The sequence below is a fragment of the Protopterus annectens genome, chromosome 2.part1, assembly GCF_019279795.1.
Source record: "Protopterus annectens isolate FY-2018-M chromosome 2.part1, PAN1.0, whole genome shotgun sequence".
Classification (NCBI taxonomy): domain Eukaryota; kingdom Metazoa; phylum Chordata; order Ceratodontiformes; family Protopteridae; genus Protopterus; species Protopterus annectens.
Window position 1 is genome coordinate 259,809,382 of NC_056729.1, and position 18,359 is coordinate 259,827,740.

The following is an 18,359-nucleotide window of genomic DNA, read 5'->3' on the forward strand; positions in this document are numbered from 1 at the left end:
CGCATGGTCCGATGCAGAAGCAGTTTTGCGAGTGCAGGTTGGCGTTCTGAAATATTTCCGAAACCGGAGTTTCAGACCGAATCAGAGTTGGCTAAGTACCCGTTGGGGAACATTTTGGTTTTTCTTGCCTCAGTATTTAACGGATGTCAGAAAAGTGAATAACTGTATTTCTTGTGGGAAACAGATACCTCATAGGGATTACCATACCTTGTGTATACCTTGTTTAGGGCCTGAGCACGACGTTGTTGGATGCCGCTCTTGTGCTAGGTTTAACAAACGCACTATTAAGAGGAGGTTAGACTGTGCCAGGTTAGTGAGCTGGAAGCGTTGCAATTATAAAATGCCGTCGGATGCTCCGACGCCCGCTTCGTCCAAGAAGCGCAAGGACAAAACAGCAAAGCCTAGGGTTGATGAACCGGCAGTCCCGGACGTCGGTTCTTTAGAAGGCTCAGTGGAGCCAGAGGTATTGCCAGGAGTTTCTTTGGAGTCTCAGGCAGAGACTTTACTGTTACAGGATGTGCCTTCTCAGGAGGTAGGCCAGGCTGAGGGGGCTTCTCAGGTAACTGTTCTTCCCTCTCTTCCCAAGGTAGTTAGAGCCTCTCCTTCTGTTGCCAAAACTTCTTTGAGAGGTAGGCCAAGTTTAGCTTCAGTGGGGGCTTCTCCTAGCACTTCAGGTTCTGTGCCTAAGAAACATATGCTTAAAATGGCAGAAGATTTGATTACTATGATTAGAGGTTCTATGCCCCCTCCTGATAAGAGGCCTAGGGTGGAACCTGAGTTTGAGTGTTTGGAACAGTATTCAGAGGCTTCAGAGTCTTCTGCGGAAGATTTGCAGGAGTTTCCACCTTATTCTGATTCTGATGTGGATGATTCCACTCCTACAGCTTCTCCTCCTGAGGATTTCTCATTTTCAGAGACTCTGCATTCCATGAGAGAACACTTTAAATGGGAAGGCCAAGATTACTCTGATTCAGGAAAAGGCTTAGGAATTCTTATTTTTACCCCAACATATGCCCTTAGCTAGACCTCCTGTGATGAATGTGGTGGAAGATGTTTTGCAGAGGCTTCCTGAACCCTGACTCTTTGCCTCCTGCTCCTGTTAAACCTGATAGGTACTATAGGGTGCCCAAGCTCATAAGTATTTGTTTAAGAGTCCTAGGGCGGATCCAGAAACTGTTTCTCAGGGGCCTAAAGGTGTTAAGGCCTCTGTGGTTAAAAATCCTGTTCCCACTGATAAAGAGGCAAGGGCTTTGGATAGGTGGGGAAAGAAAGTGTATACTTCTTCCACTCTAGCCATGAGGCGTTGAATTGTCAGTTTCACATGCTAAAATATCAAAATTATCTCCTTTCACAATTGAAATCTAAGGTGGATGCTTTAGCGGAAGGTATTGAGTGTAAAGAGTTGCTGGATTTAGTTCATGTGTCTGAACAAGTAGGTAAGCATTCTTTGCAATGTGGTTTTGATGCTGTACAGGCCTCTTTGAGGGTGGCTGCTACTAGTTCTGTTCTTCGCAGGCATGCCTGGTTGAGGGATCAGAATTTAGCTGAGCATGTTAAGACAAGGATTTTGGATGCTCCTTTACAGTCTGATGTGTTGTTTGGTTCGCCTGTGGAAGCAGTTTTAAAGAAAATGGAGGACAAAGCTAAGTCTATGCAAACTGTTAAAGATTTTTGCAGGTGCAGCCACCAAGTTTAGTAGAAATTGGCCTGCTAAGGGGTGGACATATCCTGCTTATGACTCCCAGTCTAGGGGTAGGTCTAGACGTGGTAGGGGCAGAGCTCAAGGTTCTTTTAGGCCTAGAACAGGGAGTTCACCTGCTCAGACTTCTGGTGAGGGCAGGGGTCAGTCCTTTCGTAAACAGACCCAATGACCTGCCTTTTCAGCTGCCAGAAGATTCTCGTCTGGCAGCTCCTTTGGGAGGAAGACTGTCTCTTTTCAAAGAAAATTGGGATTTAATTACTCAAGACAGATGGGTGTTGGATATCATTCACCACGGTTACAGGTTTTATTTCCATACATTGCCCCTTTCAAAGGCATGCCAGACGTTCCTCCTCCACAAAGAAAAGAGGCTCACAAGCAAATTTCTCAGTTACTCCAGATGGGGCCATTCAGCCAGTCCCTGTATCAGAAAGGGGCCTAGGATTTTATTCTCGCCTGTTCCTAGTACCAAAGAAGGGGAACACGTGGAGACCAATTTTGGATTTATCTCTCCTCAACACTTATCTGGACATTCCAAAGTTCAAGATGTTGACGTTACAACAGCTTTTACCTCTGCTGGGCAAAGATCACTGGATGGTAACTTTAGATCTCAAGGAGGCTTATCTTCATGTGCCTATAAGGCTAAGTTGCAGGAAGTATCTGCGGTTTCGAGCTGGAAATTCTCATTATCAGTTCTCTGCATTGCCCTTTGGCTTATCTACTGCCAGAGTATTCACAAAGGTTCTGGCTCCAGTGATAGCTTACTTCAGGCTACAAGGAATTCAAATCTATCCTTACTTGGACGACTGCCTGATTCTGGCTCAAGAAAAGGAAGACCTTCTACAGCATCTGGAATATGTTATAGCAGTGCTAAGATGCCTAGGGTATTCTGTGAGCGAAATAAAGTCCAGTCTAGTACCCTCTCAAGACATGTGCTTTCTGGGTGTGAGACTGAATACAGCAGCCCAGATGGCCTTTTAACCCCGGACAAACAAAAGAGTCTATCACATTACTTCCATCAACTATCTCATCAGTCCGTGCTGACTGCAAGGACAGTCCTTCAAGCATTAGGGTTCATGGCATCTTGTATTCTGGTGCTTCCCAATGCCAAACTGCATATGAGGAAGCTACAATGGTATCTCAAAAATGTATGGACACAGCACTGCCAGGATTTGGACACTGTCATTCAAATAATACCTTGCCTTCAAAAGAATTTTGTGGTGGGCTCAGGAATGTCACCTAAACAAGGGACTCTCTGTGACCCGGCCAGAGGCGAGTCAGATTTTAACGACAGATGCCTCGGACATTGCTTGGGGAGCTCATCTAAATGGAAAGTGGATACAAGACAAGTGGCCTACAGCATCTACATATCAACATGAAGGAGATGTTAGCAGTCCAGTTTGCATTAATGGCTTTCAAGGAGTTACTTCTTCCAGGGCAGGTGTTGATTCTAACAGACAACACAACTGTCATGTGGTACATCAACAAACAAGGGGGAACACATTCTTACCCATTGTGCAGGCAAGCAATGATTTTATGGGAGACTGCGCTCAGCTTGCAACTAACTCTTCAGGCAAGGTTTCTGCCGGGAGCACAGAACTCCTTAGCAGATGTGTTAAGCAGACAAATCATGGATCCCCACGAGTGGAAACTGGATCTTCATGTATTTCAAAGGTTGACAGTGTCCTGGGGAACTCCAGACATAGATCTGTTCGCTTCTCCAATAAACCACCAGCTGCCAAAGTTTTGCACAAAGAGGTTACATCACACAGCTTGGAAAGTGGATGCTCTCTCTTTCAGTTGGGAAAATCTTCATGTGTATGCGTTTCCACCTCTTCCTCTTCTTCCAAAGGTGCTTCTAAAGGTCAGACAAGACAAGCCAAGGATGATTTTAATAGCTCCAGATTGGCCTCGGCAGCACTGGTACCCGTTACTGAGGAGTCTAGTAAAGAAGCCTCCATGGCCTTTACCCTTGATTCCGCACCTGTTGTCTCAGAGAAGGCCACCTGCTCAATGTCAAGCTTCGCTCTCTTCATCTAACAGCATGGCATATTCTGTTTTGAGAGACAGCCGGTCTCAACTTCCTCAACAAGTTTTAAATGTGATTATGGAAGCTAGAAGACCTAGTACAAGGAAAGTGTCAGAAAAATGGAAGAGATTTTTATTTTGGAGTGCAGCAAGGAATTTGGATATTTCTGAGCCTAATTTGAGTGTGGCTCTTCAATATCTTACTGAGTTATTGGACAAAGGTTTGTCCTTCTCTTCCATTAAGATTCATGCTGCAGCAATTTCAGCTCACTATGATTGTGACCCACCATTGTTTTCGCATCCTTTGTTCAAGCAGTTTCTCAGAGGGGCAAAGAATATAAGACCCCCACGTGAGCTCCTACTCCTGCTTGGGATCTCAATTTTGTGTTGGAAAAACTTACTCTACAACCTTTTGAGCCTCACGGTACTGCTGATTTGAAATATTTGTCATGGAAGACTGCTTTTTTGTTGGCTATTACTTCTGCAAGAAGGGTTTCTGAGTTGCAGGCCCTTATGGCAGTAGAGCCCTTTCTGATTTTCCATAAGGATAGGGTATCATTACGTACTAATCCTTCCTTTATGCCTAAGGTGGTTTCTAGTGTGGCTTTAAACCAAACTATTCATTTGCCCACTTTCTATGCAGATCCCCAAAATAAAGGGGAAAAGATTTTGCACACTTTAGATGTACATAGGCAGTTGCGTTATTATTTAAGCAGGACTAAGGACTTCAGGCAGTCTCAGCAGTTGTTTGTTTCTTTTGCTTTGAGTTCTCAGGGCAAGCCTGTGTCTAAGCAAACTATTTCTAAGTGGATTGGGTTTTGCATTTCATTTTGTTATTCCCATCATGGCAAGGAGATTCCAGCTGGGATTAGGCCTCATTCCACTAGGGCTACTGCCACTTCAACAGCATTTCTAAGGGGTGGTAACTAAGGATATTTTGGAGGCAGCTACATGGAGTTCAGTGCATACTTTCTCTAAGCATTATCACCTTCCTCTCTACTCTAAGTCTAGGGCTGGTTTTGCCACAGCTATTTTGCAAGGCATGTTGTCAGCTCCTGCTTCTTTATGATTTGCCAGCCTCCCTTACCTCTGCTTTGGGATTCTACCCAATAGTAAGGACTGCAGCAATGTGGAGCGAAGAACATAGTACAGTTTTGTACCTACCATAAATGTAGATGTTCGAGGATCCACATTGCTGCAGTCCAATTTACCCTCCCTCCTTCCCCTCTGTGTTTAGGGGTGGTTGTGTAGGTGAGGTTATATGTTGATATTTTTGTATATATTTCTGTATATATTGTACATATTTTTGGTGCAGGTATTTTGGGCCTTGTCTTTTTAGGGTCTTCTGACATCTGGGGCAAGAAAAGACTGAGGATATGACGTCGGTCATGCGCATTAGTACCCTGACGTACTGACGTCAGTCTAATGCACCCTGACCGACGTCAGCCATATACTCTGGTATTTGGGCCGACTGGACAGCGGACTACCCAATAGTAAGGACTGCAGCAATGTGGATCCTCGAACATCTACATTTATGGTAGGTACAAAACTGTACTTTTTCCACATTTCTCTGCTTTATATAGACTTTCATAAAATTTCCAAAATATTTCTAATACCTGTACAGGATCTCTGGTTATGTTTCATGTTATAGGCTCCCTAAACTTTGGCAACAACCATTATTCTTGTACTAATTTTCTAGTGTATTACTTTTTAACCACTCATTTACTTTTATTTACCCTGGCTGTTCTTGTCAATCAAGTGTAGTCAAGGTGACATCATCATGTGGTGTAGATGTTCCATCATGTACTTGTTATCCTTTGTGTTTACCTAGTGAGTTTCGGACCTTTAGCTCACCTGTTTTCTCAAATAAATGAGCAGAAACTCCAGCCCCCATAGTTTCTTCTGTTCTTCCAGGAAAGGAGAGTTGCCAGTCATATGTGGATCTTTTCCTTTTGGCCATTTACTGATTGGAACCTTTCCCAAATTCTTCTTAAATAGCACATCGGAGAAACATTGACCAGCTGTTATCATCTTAATTACAGTGACAAACAAGGATTGCATTAATTAGTATATTGTTTAAAAAGGGAAGAAGGCTAAATACAAAATAGCTGTCTTTAAATTTAAGGTGTAATAAACAGTCTTCCACAACTGCTATATGTCTTAGTACATCTGTGGGCCATTGATATGTGAAAAAGTGGAATGACTTGCCCTTCGTTTAGTGTAATCTACATTTTTTTCTTTCTCTATTGAGGTAAGCTGCCAACCCGATACTTGCCCCTTTAGCTTTTGTATTTGCATATTGCTTTATCAGAATATTTTGTTCTATCCTTCATGTCATTTGCCAAGGGTGTTATGATGCCATGTGTAGAGCTCTCGCAAACAGATCGATTTTCCTGTATAGAGATATCCAAGTCATGTTGCTGGAAGTACTTCTGGAGGAAACATGGAAGGGTATTAGGCAGCAGTGCATCTAACTCATAGTTTTGTTTTATTTTTGGACTGTATTAATGACCTTTTGAAAACAGAAAAATATTTTTTTTGTTATTGTGTAACATGTAAAATGCAGCTCATGTGTTGTGTGTTAGTGAAGCATGAAGTTATTATTTTATTGCGCAATTCATAAAATGCAGATCATGTGTTGTATGTTAGTAAACCACTAATTTATTGTTAAATTATTTGTTACTTATTAGATGGTTCAATGGCACTTTTCTGTTTGTCTCTACAGTGACAGAAATGTTGGTAAATGTGCTGAGCATCTGTTCAAATGATGAACTTGAAGAGGAAGAGGGATTTGATGGTAAGCACTCTTTGATTAAAAGCATGTTTTCCGCAGAATTAGTATAATAATCTGCAGATTACATTGTATGTAAATTTAAATCGCCACTGTCTATCGTGTAGCATTGCTTTAAGTACTTATTCAGCTTATGATCTTTTTCCACACATTTTCAAATACCAGTTACGGACAGGAGATATTTATACAGTTAATGAGAATTCATAGGTATGTGAGCATTGTTTTCATATAACTAAAAATCAGCGTCTGTTTGGGAGTTATGGCTGCAGATTCTGGTGTTTCTGGCTCAGTTATCAGGCTATGCTTAAACACACAGCACTGCCTAGAATTAATCTTTAAAAAGTTCTGTTCTCGGATGTTAAAACTTATGCAAGTTAGCTGCTTGTGATAATGAACACTTCTGAAATCATTTTCAGTTCCTAGTCATGTGAGGAAAATGTTAGCATTTAGAGTGATGAAGTTTATGCTGCAGTTTGGGATTTTAGGTGGGGGGCTTGAGTACTGGATTACTTTCATAGCTTGCTGATTCAGTCATCGACAGTAGCACATACCATTTAAATAATAGCCAATTTGAGTTCTCATTTTTGTAGTTTAAGTACACATATCGAAGCACTTTTGATGGACCTTTTCTTGTGTCAAAGCTTCTCTCCTGATTTTAGCTTGACTCTGGAGCTGACAGTATTGTAATTCACAGACTTGGGTTCAGTAGTATATATGCATCCCAAGAGTACAGTAAGGTTAACTATAAAGTATGTACCGCCTAGCTTTATTGTGTTTACCAAGATGTTTTTGCAGAAGTATAGTTAATGTAGTTAATTTTCTTAATAATCCATGCACTGAGCAGCACACCTTGTTTTTCTCAGTAATGCATTTCCGTGGTAGCATGCCTGAAATTGTGTTTTATTACTGCCCTGTGTCTTTCCTTCCTTCCTTGCCAGTTTTCCTCACCAGTTAGTCTTCCATCCAGAGCCATGGTGCATACACCAGTCTTATAATAATGCCTTATCCATTCACTCACACATTACTGCTGTACTGGTTTATGATGAACTGGCATTTAATTTGGAGGCAAATATGGTACTTCCCTGTAGGGAATCATTGGGTAAATCATGTCAGATTTTAGTTGTATTAAACAGCACCTGGCAACAAAATGTTGCAATTTTAACAGAAAAAGCCTGAGTAAACATTATCTGCTAAAAATACACCCAATTGTTTTCATTATAGCAGTGGTTTGTTGTTTTTAACTGGAACTGATTACATTTTTGTTCTTCATTACTCTACAGTGCTAATCTCTTCCTCCTCTTTGTGGCAGCAGAAAGTAGCCTTCACCTAATAGCTTTGTGACATCATTTTTTTTAATTTAATGCTTACCAAAACCACATAGAAAAACATAACTCAAGTTGTAATAATTTAGAAACTGTTTCTTAGCATACATCGAAGTGTACAAAGCTGAAATGATAAGATCTGTCCAAAAAAGTGTGGAGTTTTTTTATAATGGTTAAATTGTTTACCTCATGGACACAGGGAATAGGGTTTGATTCTCACGTTTGGTCATGGCCTGTTTGTCATACTAAGACGATTCAGTATTTGTCTGCATGGAGGAACATACTTAGCAAACCACATTGCTTTGCCAAGGATAGCCTGCAGCTGTCCCCCTCTAGGCTTTTGAAAACTGGCTAAAACTTTATCCTACCCCATATTGCCTTTTTTAGGCAATGCCAAATTGACAAATCTACTGACATAGCAAAATCAACTCGGCTGAACCTCATGGTGTTACTGCTCAATGCCAGGAGCCTAAACAAAGAAACTCTACTCCCTCTAAGCCCTTCTCACCCAGGAGAACATTGATATCTGTGCAGTTACTGAGACATGATGTAATACTGCAGAGAGTACCCTGGCACTGCAAGGTTTCAATGCCTTCCACACATTTAGGCCAGTAGATGCACAGACGAGGATTAAGGGTGGAGGTGTCTCGATATACATCAATAACTACCATACCAGTAGGTTGTTTAAACAGGATGGCACACTGAAGGTTATCTTCATGTAGGTCACTATAGATAAATCCTGTACCATATCATAGCAAATAATTAGTCACTCTGTATGTCCCACAAAACTCATAACACATACTTAGACCTACTGGAGACATTTGATATCCAAGCTAACACATTACTCATGGGGGACTTTAATTTCCCTTCTATTGACTGGGAGTCCTACACAGCCTCAAATCTGCAGGCACAGAGATCTCTGGACTTCATATATATATATATATATATATATATAAAAACCTTGAACAAGTTAGTGAATACACCCTTTAGAGGTTCCAAAATACTGGACCTTGTACTCACAGCAGCAGCCTATGCAGAATTGTTTACAGAAACTCTGTACAGCCATATCAATGGCTGCATAGAGGCTGCTGTAACTTACATGAAGTAAGCACCAAACAAAATCAAACCACCCTGGTGGCATCGAAAGTTAAACAGGCTATACAGCAAAATGGGAAAAACATGGTTAAAATCAGGAATTTAACTCCCATAAACATGAAAAGTCTCACATCAAATAAAACATGCAACTGACAAGACTAATGAAGTCCAGCAAATCCAGTTATGAGGTCAAGCTAGCCTCCCATGCAAAAGACAGCCATTAGGCCTTCTTCAGCTACAGTGGATATAGAAAGTTTACACACCCCTGTTAAAATGTTAAAATGTTTTTGTGATATAAAAAAATGAGTTCACAATAAATCATTTCAAAACTTTGGATAAGTAATAAAAACAACCTCTGTTACTCACAGCAGGTAACCAAAAAAAATAACAAAATGTATTATGTTAGCGCTTTCACGGCATTCACCGCTTCATCAGACATACATTTTCTTAAAAAACACAAATATTTAAAACCATTACTGTTAGTGACATCACAAAATCATTTAACAATTTAAAGGCACAATGTCAAGCATACAAAATTTAAAACACTATTTTAAAAATAATGGTAGAATGTTTCATCCCACTTTAATGCTTCAAAGGTCTCTGTTTTAAAAAGAATTTCAAGGAGACTTTGGCATTTAGTCTATCTGCCTGAAGTTTAATTAGCCATTTTTGCTGTGCCACTTCTGTTTTGTTTTTAAAGTCCCCCCCTCCCCCCCGTTATACATTCATCTAGTACTTCCAATACAAAAAAAAAAATAAAACTGTGATTCATTTCCTCTTTTAAAATGTGTTGTGCCAAAGCACTAATTTCTTTCGTATTTTGTACATCCCTATAGTGTTCCAGCATTCCGTCTTTCAGCATACGATTGGTTTTACCAATGTAATAGGCATGAAATATCATACAGAAATTGAAATAAACCACATTTTAGTCCTACAATCAGCATAAAATTAAACTCAATATTAAAGTGCAGTAATGGAAGTTGGTAGTATATATAGGTTACTGACGTAAAAACCTATAGTTACTGATGTAAACATCTACATACTGCCTTGTTATATGCCAGTCAGAGGCTGCAGAATGAGTAACTTCACTTCCCTATAGTGACGACAGTGTCAAAAGGCAGAACGAAACAGAACTCTGATTTTAGGTTTTATGCTAATAAATGACAAGCAGGTTAAACGAATAAAAAGGGTGGTATTTTATCACTGCTCTGTGTCATTGTAATGATCAGATGGAAGAAGTTCGTTGTATGGTTTTCAAATGCTTATTTTACAAAGAAAGAGAGAAAGGTAGCAGCTATGTAAGAACCTGAGAGAAACCTACACACATTAGGCATTGTGATATCAATTTATTGCTGTTTTTTTGTTTTTGATATCCGTTTCTTTGATAATGAGTAGACAAACTTCTGACTGGGATTTTTGAGAACCAAGACAGAAGAAATGAAACAAGGTGTCAAGGTAGCTGTAAAGCTATAGGACTGAAAGTATTTTTCAGAGTTTGAAAATAAAAAAGGTGGTATTAAAAATGTGAAAATGACTGCAGATAAAAACTTCTGTTGTTATCGAGCAACTGTCAAGGTAGATGGGTGCTGAGTGCTGAAATTTTTCCAGTTCACACGTGAGTACTAAATCAGTTTACAGACTGTTTAAAGCCTCAATGAGGACAACACAAGATAGACCAGAGGAAGAATTTGAAGCCGCCCCTACCTTGAAGGTAGCAAGAGTGCTACTCCGTTTGCCGTGTAGTAGAAGTTTGTTCCAGAGGTGGGGTATACATTGGGAAATTAGTTTCCCCAGCAAGTCCTACTTATCTGTTGATGATTTAGTTCCTTTATTGGAATATTTGAGAACAGGTCAAGGAAGGCTGGATCTTTCATGGCTCAAAAGTCTCAACACAAATTACCACAAAGAAGTCTGTAACAGACCACTTACAGAGAGGAGGGCTACCAACCTTTTCAGATAATGGAGGGTCTTGATACTGTTACACTTTTTAGTTAGCAATCAGATTCAGTGGTATGTTTTGACCTGTTTTTGTTAAGAGGCATTATATTCACTAACAAATCTGATGAGACTTGTGTAAAGGGGAATTTAAGACATGACTGGATCTGGAAGATATGCCTTTATAAATTAGATGAAACATATATAAGGCTTTTTGAGGTGTTGTGGAGACATGATGGTCAGAAGACGAGGAATTAGGAGTACGTAGATCCCTTATAGCAGTGTCTGATTGGATGGTTGTGTTGCCTGTATGGTATGATGTGGAAGTACTTTTATTATCAAAATGAGCTGTACTACTTTTTTTCATATTTAGTGTGAAACAGTTGTTGGGCGGCCACGGTGGTGCAGCGGTAAGCATTGTCACCTCACAGCAAGAGGTTCCCTGGTTCGATCCTGGGCTGGGGTGCCTTCTCTGCAGAGTCTGCATGCCCTCCCTGTGGTTGCGTAGGTTTCCTCCCACATCCCAAAGACATGCTGTAGGTGGATTGGACACTCTAAATTGGCCCTAGGTGTGAGTGCGTGTGTGTGCCTTCTGTGGAAGGTTGGGCACCAGGCTGGCAACTCGACACCGTAAAACTCCACTGACAATCATGAGTGGACATGTGATCTGCTGTGGCAACCCCTAACCGGGAAAAGCCGAAAGAAGAAGAAGAATGGATGTTGGTAGGACTCCCCAGTATACACATATTTACATGCACTACAATTTCTACATTTATGTGTGCCAATCCTTTCTGAAAAGATCCCTTGGTTCCTATTTAAGTTATAGCAAATATGTCTTTTAAGGGTTATGTTGTTCTTACATGGAAAGCACGGTGTTTCACCTATTACACCTTCACATTTGTCTACTGTTTTTAGAATGTTCCAATTAGCTTTCACAATATCACATGCACTGTTGATGTCACTGGAGTATGGCAGGGTAACCCCAAAGTCACCAGGCTTCACTCTATTCTGTTTTGGGATTATTTCAAGTGAAGTCTCTTCTCCATAATATGGTCTGCATCTATTCTGTCTTTCTCTCCAGGCTTCTGTGATATAGCTATCTATCTCTACAGTTTTATAGCCCCTGCTAAGAAATGTATCTCATTCTGGTTCAGTGATACAGCATGAGAGTGAGTTTGTAAGTTTCCTTGAGAAGTATCGGGCATTGGAGAATAAACTATACAAATATAAGCGCTTACAATGGCAGCGCTTTCACTTTGAGGCTTCCCTGCAGCACAAAGTTGTACCAAGAGGTCTCAGGGTACTTACCATGCCTACTTATGCCAAGACTTATCCAGGGCTACTTAAAGATTGGCAACTTTTGAACCTTGGACTTGAGTGCAGAATATATGCAGCTCCTCATTAAGTTCTTTCGACCACAAGAGAAAGAGCTGCTAGAAGAAATTAATGTTTTACAGAATGAGATACTAGACAGTTATTCAGAAGATGTGATAGAAGAGAAACTTGATGTATTATTTGATAGTATTTTATCATATGAGAAGTGATTACAGGCAACTAAAATTCAGAAATTGCAGACATATATCAATGATTTCGAAAAAAGGGTGTTTTTTTCTTGGCCCAGGAGCAGAAATGCCACTGATTCGCAGCCTGCAGATCAGGAAATTGGCAAAAGGGTTGAACAACCAATAGAATTGTCAAGGGAGGCACCAGCATCTAATGTTGTAACTGAAGCACCAAATACTTTGTCTATTAATGCTAGTGACACTACAAATGTGCAAATTGAGTCCACACAGTCAGTACAAGTGACTTCTAGAGCTAATGCTAATAATCTCTGCAATGAGAGAGTTGTGAGACCGCAGATTGTTATGTCGGCTTCTACAGAGGCCGAGCAGTCAGAGACACGCCTGCAATCAAACAGAAATTTTTTTTTTTATTAAAAGATCTGCTCCCTATAAGAGAATGCTCCAAGAGCAGGGGGAGGAGAGGGAGATTGTGACAGCTACAGAGCACCAATAATTCAGACAGCCAGGAACGGAGATGGAAGAGACAGGTTTAGTAATAAATATTTCATCACATTTACTCACTGATGCACAACTGTCCGTATTGTCTACAGGCCTTAATTTTATACCAGCCCAAAGAACAGACCTAGTGGAGGTACTGAAATGTTTAAAGTTGTTTAGGCGAAATTTAAATCTAAAAGTTTTATTTAAGGAAGACACACATATCCATTAAGTTTTTAAAAAGCCAAGTACTTTTATCCCACCCTCACATCCTGTGGTAGAGGCTTTTATTGAATTGTGTGAGAAACAAATTAGAGAAAAATTAACCGCACAGGGTAAAACTAAGTTTTATAACCTGTCAAAGGCTGAATATGATGTACTATATGAACTAAAGAATATATCAAGTGCTGTTATTAGACCAGCTGACAAGGGGGGTTGTAGTCTTGGATAAAGACCGTTACTTACAGCAGATGAACATTTTATTAAGTGATGTCAATACATATTTGAGTGTACCCAGTTCCACTGTGAAAGGAATTATTGAGCAGGTATCTTTTTTGGTATTTGATTTACTGATTACCAATATGATCAATGAACCATTATTTGAGAACTTTAAAGTAGATTATCCTCTTAATTCGTAATCTATATGGATTGCCTAAAGTACATAAACATTTGAATGTACCACCCATGCGTCCTATAGTATCCAGCAAGGGCTGGGTGACTGAACCTCTATATATTTATGTGGAGAATAATTTACACCCGTTACTGGACCAATGTATCACTATATTGAAGGACACTAAGGAATTTCTACAGAATTTATATACACAAACATGCAATTTACATACTGATTATTGGTTCGTTACCATGGACATAGAATCTCTATTTACTGTCATTCCCAATGAATAGGGAATATCTAGTATCAGGACATTTTTGTGCAGTAAGAACTGGAATGATAGAAAGGTTTCTCTTATCTGTACGCTGTTAGAACTGATACTTGACAGTAATGTTTTTACATTCAACAATGAGTTTTATCTGCAGAGGATTGGTGTAGCTATGGGCACACCATGTGCGAATAGCTACGCCACCCTTTGCTTATTTCAATGGGAAATGGACAATGTTTTGTCTAACAGTGCATTTACTGAGACTTTGAAATGGTATACACGCTTTGTAGATGTTGCCTTTTTGTTGTGGGATTGCACCGTTGTACGTCTGAATGATTTCATTGCATGTCTGCATACTACTACTAGGTTCCTCAAATTCCCATGTAAATGCTGATATAGTGATATTGACTTCCTGGACGTAATGATTAGGAGAGGGGAACTATAAACAATATATACAGGCCTTTATAGGAAGCCAATTAGGAGGAATAACATCCTACATAATGGTAGTATGCACCCTAGACATGTAAAGAAAAATGTCCTAAAGGGACAGGTCTTCAGATTAATGAGGCTTTTTAATTATGATGCTGACCTGGAAAGGGCACTGTCCAGTCTTAAGCTCGAATTTCTTAGTAAGGGCTATAAAGCTGTAGAGATAGATAGCTATATCACAGAAGGCTGGAGGGAAAGACGGTAGACGAATTTGAAGGTGTAATAGGTGAAACACCGTGCTTTTCATGTAAGAACAACATATCCCTTAATAGACATCTTTGCTATAACTTAAATAGGGACCAAGGAATCTTTTCAGAAAGGATTGGCACACATAAATGTAGAAATTGTAGTGCATGTAAATATGTATATACTGGGGAGTCCTATCAACATCCATTACTTGACTTTAATATTGAGTTTAATTTTTATGCTGATTGTAGGACTAAAAATGTGGTTTATTTCAGTTTCTGTAAAACCAATCGTATGCTGAAAGATAGAATGCTGGAACACTATAGGGATGTACGAAATACTTAAGAAACTAGTGCTTTGGCACAACACATTTTAAAAGAGGGAATGAATCACAGTTTTAGTTTTTTGTATTGGAAGTACTAGATGAATGTATAAGGGGAGGGGGACTTTAAAAACAAAACAGAAGTGGCAAAGCAAAAATGGATAATTAAACTTCAGGCAGATAGATCTCTTGGACTAAATGCCAAAGTCTCCCTGAAACCCTTTTTAAAAGAGAGACCTTTGAATTATTAAAGTGGGATGAAACATTCTGTCATTATTTTTAAGATAGTGTTTTAAATTTTGTATGCCTGATGAAGTGGTGAATACTGTGAAAGCGCTAACATAATAAATTTCATTATTTTTTTGTTTATCTGCTGTGTGTAACTGAGGTTGTTTTTATTACTTATCTGCTGTTTTGCTACCTGTTGGTTACGCTGCAAGTATAAGCCATTCTTTGTTCATTTCAAAACTTTTCCCACCTTTAATGTGACCTATAACCTGTATAATTCAATTGAAAAATCTTTTGGGAGGAAAAATATAAAAAATAAAAAATGTACAATAAGCTGGTTGCATAAGTGTGCACACCCTTAAACTAATACTTTGTTGAAGCACCTTTTGATTTAATTACAGCATTCAGTCTTTTTGGGTAGTAGTCTATCAGCATGGCACATCTTGACTAGGTAATATTTGTCCACTCTTCCTTGCAAAAGCGCTCCAAATTTGTCAAATTGCGAGGGCATCTCTTATGAACAGCCCTCTTCAGGTCATCCCACAGATTTTCTATTGATTTAGGTCCGCGCTGTGGCTGGGCCATTCCAAAACTTTACTTTTCTTCTGGTGAAGCCGTTCTTTTGTTGATTTGGATGTATGCTTGGGGTCATTGTCATGTAGAAAGGTGAAATTCCTCTTCATCTTCTGCTTTCTAGCAGATGCCTGAAGGTTTTGGGCCAAAAGTGACTGGTGTTTGGAACTGTTCCTAATTTCTTCCAACTTGAGTAAAGCCCCAGTTCCAGCTGAAGAAAAGCAACCCCAAAGCATGATACTGCCACCACCATGCTTCACCGTGATGATGGTGTTCTTTTAGTGATGCGAAGTGTTGTTTTTGTGCCAAACGTACCTTTTAGAATTCTGGCCAAAAAGCTCAACATTGGTCTCGTCAGACCATGACACATTTTCCCACATGCTTCTGGGAGACGTGATGTATTGTTTTGCAAATTTTTATCTGGGCCTGGATGTTTTTCTGTGTAAGAAAAGGCTTCCATCTTGCAACCCTACCCCATAGCCCAGACATATGGAGAATACAGGAGATTGTTGTCACGTATTACACAACCAGTCATCATCTTCTTTCGGCTGTTCCCATTAGGGGTCGCCACAGCGGATCATCTGTTTCCATTTCTTCCTGTCCTCTGCATCATGCTCTTTCACACCAACCACCTGCATGTCCTCTCTCACCACAACCATAAACCCTATCTTAGGCCTTCCTCTTTTCCTCTTACCTGGCAGCTCCATCCTTAGCATCCTTTTCCCAATATACCCAGCATCCCTCCTCAGCACATGGCCAAACCAACGCAATCTCGCCTCTCTTGCTCTGTCTCAAAACTGTCCAACCTGAGCTGACCCTCTAATATACTGATTCCTAATCCTGTCCATCCTAGTCACACCTAATGCAAATCTTAACATCTTTAACTCTGCCACATCCAGCTCTAACTCCTGCCTTTTCGTCAGTGCCACCGTCTCCAACCCATATAACATAGCTGGTCTCACTACCCTCTTGTAGACCTTCCCTTTCACTCTTACTGGTACCCGTCTGTCACAAATCACTCCTGACACTCTTCTCCACCCATACCACCCTGCCTGTACTCTCTTCCACACTCACCATTACCCTGAGCTGTTGATCCCAAGTACTTAAACTCATCCACCTTTACCAACTCTACTCGCTGCATCCTCACCATTCCTCTACCCTCTCTCTCATTTACACACATATATTCTGTTTTAGCCCTGCTGACCTTCATTCCTGTCCTCTCTAAAGCATATCTCCAGCTCTCCAGGGTCTCATCTACCTGGTCCCTACTCTCACTACATATCACAATGTCATCTGCAAACATCATAGTGCATGGGGCCTCCTGTCTGATCTCATCTGTTAACCTGTCCATCACCACTGCAAATAAGAAAGGGCTCAGAGCTGATCCTTGATGTAATCCCACCTCCACCTTAAACGTATCTGTCACTCCCACCGCAGTCCTCACCAATGTCACACTACCCTCGTACATATCCTGTACCACTCTTACATACTTCTCTGCCACTCCCGACTTCTTCATACAATACCACAATTCCTCTCAAGGCACCCTGTCATATGCTTTCTGTAAGTTCACAAAGACACAATGCAACTCCTTCTAACCTTCTCTGTATTTCTCCAGTAACATTCTCAGAGCAAATATTGCATCTGTAGTGCTCTTTCCTGGCATGAAACCATACTGCTGATCACTAATCATCACCTCCCTTCTTAACCTAGCTTCCACTACTCTTTCACATAACTTCAAGCTGTGACTGTTCAGTTTTATCCCTCTGTAGTTACTGCAGCTCTGCACATCACCCTTATTCTTAAAGATAGATACCAAAACACTTTTTCTCCACTCCTTAGGCATCCTTTGACTTTCCAAAATTTCATTAAACAATCTGGTTAAAATTCCACTGCCATTTCTCCTAAGCACCTCCATGCTTCCACTGGTATGTCATCTGGGCCAACAGCCTTTCCATTCTTCATCCTCTTCATAGCTGTCCTTACTTCCTCCTTGCTAATCTGTTTCACTTCCTGATTCACTATCCCCACATCATCTAACCTTCTCTCTCTCTCATTCTCTTCATTCATCAGCCCTTCAAAGTACTCTTTCCATCTACTCAACACACTCTCCTCACCTGTGAGTACATTTTCCTCATTATCCTTTATCACCCTTACCTGCTGCACATCTTTACTAGCTCGGTCCCTCTGTCTAGCCAATCGGTACAGGTCATTTTCTCCCTCTTTAGTGTCCAGTCTCTCATACAGCTCTCCATATGCCTTATCCTTAGCCTTCGCCACCTCTCTCTTTGCCATGCGCCTCATCTCCTTATACTCATGTCTACTTTCTTCACCTCTTTGACAATCCCAGTTCTTCTTCACCAGCCTCTTCCTCTGTATACTCTCCTGTACTTCTTCATTCCACCACCAGGTCTCCTTGCCCTCCTTCCTCTATCCAGATGTCACACCAAGCAGCATTCTAGCAGTCTCCCTTACTAGCTCTGCTGTAGTTATCCAGCTGTTCGGTAACTCTTCACTGCCTCACAGTGCCTGTCTTAACTCTTCTCTGAACTCCACCTCACAATCACCCTTTTTTAACTTCCACCATGTAATCCTTGGCACTGCTTTCACACTCCTCCTCCTCTTCTTGATCACCAATGTCATCCTACAGACCACCATTTTATGCTGCTTAACTACACTTCCCCCTGTCACCACTTTACAGTTTCCAATCTCCTTCAGACTGGCCCTCCTACATAGGATATAATCCACCTGTGTGCATGTTCCTCCACTCTTGTACATCACCCTATGCTCCTCCTTCTTCTTAAAATACATATTCA

General features: G+C 40.5%; 1 protein-coding gene across 6 annotated transcripts in view; it reads left to right on the forward strand.

Moving 5' to 3' along the window:
* Positions 1 to 18,359, forward strand: part of PPP3CA (protein phosphatase 3 catalytic subunit alpha) — a 2,125,362-nt gene that overhangs the window by 1,905,500 nt on the left and 201,503 nt on the right. For all 6 annotated transcript variants that reach the window (XM_044062110.1, XM_044062111.1, XM_044062112.1 and 3 more), the window contains exon 10: positions 6,453 to 6,524. In XM_044062110.1, the coding sequence (XP_043918045.1) occupies positions 6,453 to 6,524 (72 nt within the window). The remainder of the gene's footprint in view (positions 1 to 6,452; positions 6,525 to 18,359) is intronic.